Here is a 7,618-nt window from a genome sequence, read left to right as displayed (position 1 = left end):
TTCTGACCATTTAGATATACTGATAGATTAACCTACCTAATATGTTTACTAATCATATAATTTACCTGCTTAAAAGCTACCCATTTCCTACAAAATAAAGTTTACACTCCTTTGCTGAGCATTCAACAACTTCTATGATCTGGCTTAGAACTGTCATTCGGGTGTCACTGTGTACTGCTCCTTTCCGCATACACTATGGAAGAGTGACTACTCCAGAATGCCCTCCTGTCTACAATTGTGGAACAGATGTTTCACCCAAGACCAAGTTCATACGCCGACTGCCTTGGTGAACTCTTCCCTGATAATCTCAAATGAAGAGTGATCTCTCCCACCTCTAAAATCACATAGCCTTTATTTGAACCAACAAAGGGAGCTAAAAAATATTAAGGTCCTAATATGTCAGCAAGGGATGGGCATTTTGGAAATAAAGGTGATAAACCCCAAGGAATTCCCACTCTGTCTCTTCATGCAATCGTAAGATTGTAACTTGAGTTATAATGTTGTGGACCTAATCTCCAATACTTAGGTTATAAACATCTTAAGAACAAACATCTCAATATTCCATATCTCCCCCCACCAATCTACTTCTTCAAGACTCAGATCAAATATGATCTCTACTAAGCCTTTCCCAATCATTGCCAGAAGAAGGTATTTACTACCACACAACTGTTCCTATCCTCTCCTGGTCCTCAATGTTTGTCTAAAAACAAAGAAACATGAGCTTCTTAAATATGTAAGTGGTGAGCGCCAATTTTCCTACACCAATTCATCATGCTTGTTTCTTTCCTTTTTAACTGTTCTCTACTTCTGTACACATAATAGGTTTGTTCTGATCCAACTCTACTGCCTCCATCATGAGTTTTCTAAAGCCTAACTGTAATTAGTCAGAAAAGTATAATCACTGAACAGAGCTAACTGACCCATATGAAATTAGCGACCACAAATGAATTCATTGTTAGTAAAACATGCTAAAGTTTCCAAACTTTTTTTACAGACCCATAAACCACTTGTTAACATAATTAGAAAGCCAACGTTGTTGAGTTTTTATTTTGTCAAGTAACGCATGAAGATACAACCACTACCCACTATCATCACTATCTTCAAAGAAAGAACAGTTCTCTAAAATGATTATGTTTACACTGAAAGAAAATGTGGGTTCCGAGGTTTTTTAAAATTTCTCTATGGACTTAATGTTCATTCCCCCCCCGCCCCCCCGCCATGTTAGATGTTTAATAATGTCCCACAGTTGTGTGTACACAACACAGCGGTGCTATGCCAAGTTCCCTTCTGGTTTCTAAGTCAGTCTTGAAGAAATCATGACGTTGATCTCCCTGCTCCCATACTTTTTCCAAAACAGGCCAAGAACTGACACTCTCCTGCTCTTCTATGTTGCCCTAACCCAGTGATGGCGAACCTATGACACGCGAACTCATTTTTTTGGTTGATTTTTCTTTGTTAAATGGCATTTAAATATATAAAATAAATATCAAAAATATAAATCTTTGTTTTACTATGGTTGCAAATATCAAAAAATTTCTCTATGTGACACGGCACCAGAGTTAAGTTAGGGTTTTTCAAAATGCTGACACGCCAAGCTCAAAAGGTTCGTCATCACTGGTCTAGACAATGGTTCTCAAACTTCTGGCCCTTTAAATACAGTTCCTCATGTTGTGACCCAACCATAAAATTATTTTTGTTGCTACTTCATAACTGTAATGTTGCTACTGTTATGAATCGTAATGTAAATACCTGATATGCAGGATGGTCTTAGGCGACCCCTGTGAAAGGGTCGTTCGACCGCCAAAGGGGTCGCGACCCACAGGTTGAGAACCACTGCACAGGTGGCGCAAAAGTACATTTACAGTTGTTTATGGATTTAATGTCCACCCACCTCAGATGATCATACTGAGAAATAGAGAACGTGAACAGTTAACAGTAATAATAATAATAATAAAGCAATGATTATAATAGCACTAGTCACAGGGGTAATATTAACACTGGCTAAGTTTTACCGAGCATTTGCTATGTACCTTGTACGTGTCAACCTCTTTAATATCTAAACCATTTTTGGTATATGATTAAGCTTTATGTGGCAGGCACTATTATTAAGTCTATTTTATAAGTGAGTCATGTTCGTTCTTAATGTTCAGTTCATTTCGAAAAGATTACGCCACAATCCCCCACCTTCGCCTCTCAAAACGACTACACTAGCTGGACTACAATTATCTGAATTTCCCCTCCTCGCGGGCAGCCTCCACGCAAAAGCCGATCCGTGCACATATGTCATGTCCTAATGGGCGAAGCCTAAACCGAACGAGCGTCACACCCGGGCAGCCCAAGTCCCGTTAGAAAAGGGACCTGGGAGGAGGGATTTAGGGATCACGAAGCCATCGTGACCTGCTCGGTCTCCGGAACAGCTGTCAAACGCGGGCAGTCTGAGACCCTCCCAACCACCGCCTGAGCTGAACCTGAGAACCAAGGTATTCCCAAGGCCCAGCGTTGACGGGGGGAGAGGGATCAAAGGAGCAAAGCAAGCAGAACAGCCAACTCAACCAAAGAGGCAGGAGCCTAAGATAACGCAGAGGAATGTCCTGGCCAGCGATGCCCTCCCGCAGACGTGGTGCCCACACCCAGCTGGGGGGAGGGGGTGTGTACGTGCGGGATTTAAGGCCTCCGGCAGGACGGAAAGTCGAGGCATGCCTAAGCGTTTTTTGTAAGCGTCCCACAGTCGAGAAGCAGAGTCGGAATCAAGACGCCAAGTCTTACCTCCGCGCTGGGGTGTTTAAAAGTATCTAAAAATAGCAGTTCCATCGCCGAGTCCACCGCCATGTTTGCCGCGGACGGGAGGCGCGCGGAGGACTTCCGGGGCAGCCCTATAACCTCGGCGGCGACGGCGGCTCTGGAGAGGGAGAGACTGCAGCACTTCCGGTGTCCGAGGTGCTAGCGCCGCAAACCTTGGCCTATCCCGCAGCGCGGTGCTGCCGGAAGTCGCTGGCCCCGCCTTCTCCAGCGCGGCGGAGAAAGGCTGAGAGAGAAGGCGTGTACGGTGGCTCCCGTGGTCCAAATCCTGTCGTTGTCTCGCGTTACCTCGCCACGGCGCCCGAGGGGAATGCTTCCGACTCTGGATACCCAGGGCTGGCAGGAAAACGCGGCAATCAGTGAAGAATAACGTCTCACAACGAAGAGGTTGGGGTGTTTTTTTTTTTTTTCTCATCAGCAAAATGTGAGTATTACCTAACCCACAGACTTTGCGAGAATTAATTGAAGTAATATTCCAGAGATGGCATAACGGCCGGGCTGGAGTGGCTAGGTTGGTTGAACGTGAGCGTGGTCCTGTGCACAGAAAGGTTGCAGGTTCGATTCCAGGTCAGGGCACATACCTGGGTTTCAGGTTGGATCCCTGATCGGAGCTCCTAAGGAAGGCAACGGAAGGGATGTTTCTTACATCGATGTTTCTCTCTCTCCCTATCCCTCTCCTTCCACTCTCTCTAAAAATCAATGGAAAAATGAACTAATGCCATATCTACAAATGTGGATAATCTAAAAAAAAAAAAAAAAAAAAACCAGGGTAAAAGAGGTTGAATATGTACTGTATAATTTAAAGCATGCAAAATAATATAACTTTTTAGGGGCATATATGTTATAAAATTATAAAAGAAATGCATCAGGATGGTAAACACTATAATTTAAAGATAGCGCTGAACTGGAGAGATTTAATCAAAAAGTGCACAGGGGCTTAAAATGCTTTGGTAATGTTTTCTTCTTTAGGTTGGTGGTGGTTTCACAGATGTGCCTTCTGGTATGTCTGGAATATTTAATAATAAATTACTTATTTTAAATATATTTTTATTGATTTCAGAGAGGAAGGGAGAAACATCAATGATGAGAGAGAATCATTGATTGGCTGCCTTCTGCACACCCCACATTGGGGGTCGAGCCCACAATCTGGGCATGTGCCCTGACTGGGAATCGAACCCTGACCTCCTGGTGCAACCACTGAGCCACACCAGCCGGGTGAGTTTTACTTTAAGTAAATCTCATACACACCCTTCCTCAGCTAGCCAGTTTCCTCTGTTAACTAGCAATTTATTCCTTTACTATGTTTTTTTTGTTTGTTTTGTCTTGTTTTTCAAAGAACTAGTTCTTGAATTCATACTTATTATTTCCAGGATTTTTCTATTTTCTGATTCTTTAGTTTCTCCTTTGGGATTTACTAATTTTTTCCTTCTGCTTTCTTTAAACTATTCTTTTTCTAATTCTTATTTATTACTATACTAGAGGCCCGGTGCACGAAATTCGTGCATTCAGGGGTGATCCCTCAGCCCGGCCTGCGCAGTCCAGGAGCCCTCGGGGGATGTCTGACTGAGAGCGGGCCTAAGCTGGCAGTCGGACATCCTTAGCGGAGCCTCTCCCACCACCGCCACTGCTCTCGCCAGCCGTGAGCCCGGCTCAGGGATTCTGGCTGAGCGGCGCTTCCCCTGTGGGAGTGCACTGACCAGCAGGGGGCAGCTCCTGCATTGAGAGTCTGCCCCTTGGTGGTCAGTGCACATCGCAGCAACCGGTCATTCCACTGTTCAGTCAATTTGCCTATTAGCCTTTTATTATATAGGATATATTTATGTATACCAAATTTCCCCTAAGCCAGCCGTGGGCAAACTACGGTTCGCAGGCCGGATCCGGCCCATTTGAAATGAATAAAACTAAAAAAAAAAAAAGATCGTACCCTTTTATGTAATGATGTTTACTTTGAATTTATATTAGTTCACACAAACACTCCATCCATGCTTTTATTCCGGCCCTCCGGTCCAGTTTAAGAACCCATTGTGGCCCTCGAGTCAAAAACTTTGCCCACCCCTGCCCTAAGCTCTTCTTTAAGTGTAAACTAATATACTAATGTAATGCTTTTATTCTTGGTACTTTTTACATAGTCTGATTTTCTTAGCTTTGACTTTCTTTTTGACCTAAGAGTAGGGTGTGATAGCTTTTTTATTTTAAATTAATAGACTATTTTTTAGACCAGTTTTGATTTTACAAGAAATTGAGCAGATAATACAGAGTTCCCATATATTCCCTATTCCTCTATTATTAATATCTTCCATTGATGTGGTACCTTTATTACATTTGATGAACCAGTATTAGTACATTATTATTAACTAAAGTCCATAGCTTACATTAGCGTTCACTCTTTGTGTTGTAGATATATACTATACTTATATATATATATATTTTTTTTAAATATATTTTATTGATTTTTTACAGAGAGGAAGGGAGTGGGATAGAGAGTTAGAAACATCGATCAGCTGCCTCCTGCACGCCCCCTACTGGGAATGTGCCCGCAACCAAGGTACATGCCCTTGACCAGAATCGAACCCGGGACCCCTTAGTCCGCAGGCCGACGCTCTATCCACTGAGCCAAACCGGTTAGGGCTATATTTATATTTTAATTTATAGACTTTCTATGAAAGAATTATGCAAGAAATTGAGAATAGTTGTTGCCCAGGGAGAGGAGCCTGATGGCTAAGCTTCAGAAATACAGGTTCTCTATTTCCATGTGTTTTACCAATTAAAAAAGTAAATTTTGTAAAGATTAATAAGAGTTGAGGAATAGAGAAAAACCTGTATAAACAACTCTTTTAAGAACTTTTGTTTCGTAGAACAGAGAAATGAGGTGGTTGTTGGAGGGGAACATGAGGTTAAGGAAGTGTTTTTAAGGCGGGGGGGTAACTGCATGGAGATGATGGGAATGAAGCAATGGAAAGAGAAACAGTGGTGACTAAGGGAAATGGGGGGCTATCTGAGGCGGAGAAGTATTGACTAGATGGGAGGGGTACCTGGTAGCCAAGTAGAACGTGACCTTTGCTAGAAAGAACACCTTCTCCCTGGTAACCAGGGTCAAAAGGAGTCCATGGGTGCACATGCAGATGGGATTAATGATTTGAAAATGAGGGAGTTCCTTTTGGATGGTTTTTAATGTCTCAATGAGATCATCAGCTATGATTAAGAGGGCAAAAAGATGTATAGGAGGTCAAAAAAGAGAGCAGGTATTAACTAGACTTCTAGGAGAGTCCCGAATCCATGATTGGCTATCCATCACTTCTCGTCATATGTAGGGACCCAAATTCACCTCTTGCTCACTCTTTCACCTTATCCTTACCACACCACTTTGATGATTCAGCCATTCCCAGCTAGATATGGTTTCTTTAATACAGGGGTATTTCACATCATTGTGACCTTGTTTACCTGGTTTGCTCTGCTTTGCCTATGACCCCTCAATATGGCTTTTTTTTTTTATTGATTTTTAGAGAGAGAAATGGAGAGGGAGAAGACAGAGATAGGAACATCAATGATAGAGAAACATCAGTCAACTGCCTCCTGCACGCCCCCGAAAGGGGATCAAGCCCACAACCGGGGAATGTGCCCTGACCGAGGACCAAGCCAGCGACCTCCTGGTGCATGGGATGACATTCAACCAACTGAGCCATACCAGCCAGGCACCCAGGATTTCTTTATGGCTTCACTCATCTTCCTCTTTTCTTGCAATCTGAGAAAGAATGATTCTCTTCCCCTGAGGAGATGTTCCTCCTGCTCTTACATCCAAATCCTTGACCTCTTGTTGCATGGGTCCACGCTCAACCACAGAGCCATACTGGCCAAGATCAGTATGGCTTCTAAAAACCTACATATCCCTAGCTGGGTGGCTCAATTGGTTAGAGTGTCATCCTGTACACCCAAAGGTTGCAGGTTCTATTCCCAGTCAGGACACATACCTAGGTTGCACATACCTAGGTTGCAGGTTTGATGTTTCTCTCTCACATTGATCTTTCTCTCTTTCTCTCTCTCAATCAATCAATAAAAACATATCCTCAGGTGAGGATTTTTAAAAAATCTACATACAGGAGTTGAGAGGGAGGTGGGCTGAGGGTAGGGGAAAAAATGAAAAAAAATCTACGTACAGATACAATATCGTCCAAAAGAATAAAATAGCTAAAGAATAACTTTAAGGAATGAAAGGCTTGTACACTGAAAACTACAAAATATTGCTGGAAAAAATTAAAGAATACTTAAATAAATAAAAGGCATTCATGTTTGTGGATTGGAAGACTTAATGTTGTTAAGATGACAATATTACCCAAAGTGATCTACAGAATCAATGCAATCTATACCAAAATTCTAACAGCCTCTCTTTTTTTTTTTCCCCCAGAAATGGAAATTCTGATTCTCAAATGCATATGGCAATCAAGGGGCCCCAAATAGCCAAACAATCTTGGAAAAGAACAAATTTGGAGGACAACCACTCCTGATTTAAAAACTTACTACAGTGCCCGTCAGCAGATGGGTGGATTAGAAAACTGTGGTACATCTGTACAAGGAATACTACGCTGCTGTAAAAAAGAAGGAATTCTTACCATTCGCAACAGCATGGATGGAACTGGAGAGCATTATGCTAAGCGAAATAAGCCAGTCAGAGAAAGATAAATATCACATGATTTCACTCATTTGTGGAATTTAATGAACAACATAAACTGATGAACAAAAATAGAACCAGAGACATACATAAAAGCATCGCTCAGACTGTCCAACCTATGAGGGAAGGCAGGGGGCAAAGGGGGAAGAGATC

At 42.4% G+C, this 7,618-nt stretch overlaps 1 protein-coding gene and 1 long non-coding RNA gene across 7 annotated transcripts in view; one reads left to right on the top strand and one right to left on the bottom strand.

The window, feature by feature from the left end:
- VIRMA (vir like m6A methyltransferase associated) overlaps positions 1–2,925 on the bottom strand; it is a 49,990-nt gene extending 47,065 nt beyond the window's left edge. For 4 of the 6 annotated variants that reach the window (XM_014447527.2, XM_023746395.1, XM_023746394.1 and 1 more), the window contains exon 1: positions 2,767–2,925. In XM_014447527.2, coding sequence (XP_014303013.1) covers positions 2,767–2,829 — 63 coding nt within the window. In that variant the 5' untranslated portion in view covers positions 2,830–2,925. The remainder of the gene's footprint in view (positions 1–2,766) is intronic. The other 2 variants (XM_023746397.1, XM_023746399.1) reach the window with 2 other exon arrangements.
- Positions 2,926–3,009: 84 nt separating this feature from the next.
- LOC106694846 lies at positions 3,010–7,267 on the top strand. The gene is made up of 2 exons (XR_002826866.1): positions 3,010–3,223; positions 7,202–7,267. It is a non-coding gene; the product is annotated as an uncharacterized LOC106694846 (long non-coding RNA).
- The last annotated feature ends 351 nt before the right edge of the window (positions 7,268–7,618 follow it).

This window comes from Myotis lucifugus, unplaced genomic scaffold (genome assembly GCF_000147115.1).
Source record: "Myotis lucifugus unplaced genomic scaffold, Myoluc2.0 scaffold_673, whole genome shotgun sequence".
In the NCBI taxonomy this organism is placed as follows: Eukaryota; Metazoa; Chordata; class Mammalia; order Chiroptera; family Vespertilionidae; genus Myotis; species Myotis lucifugus.
Note: the sequence above shows the minus strand (reverse complement) of the source record. Positions and strands in the feature narration are given on the sequence as shown.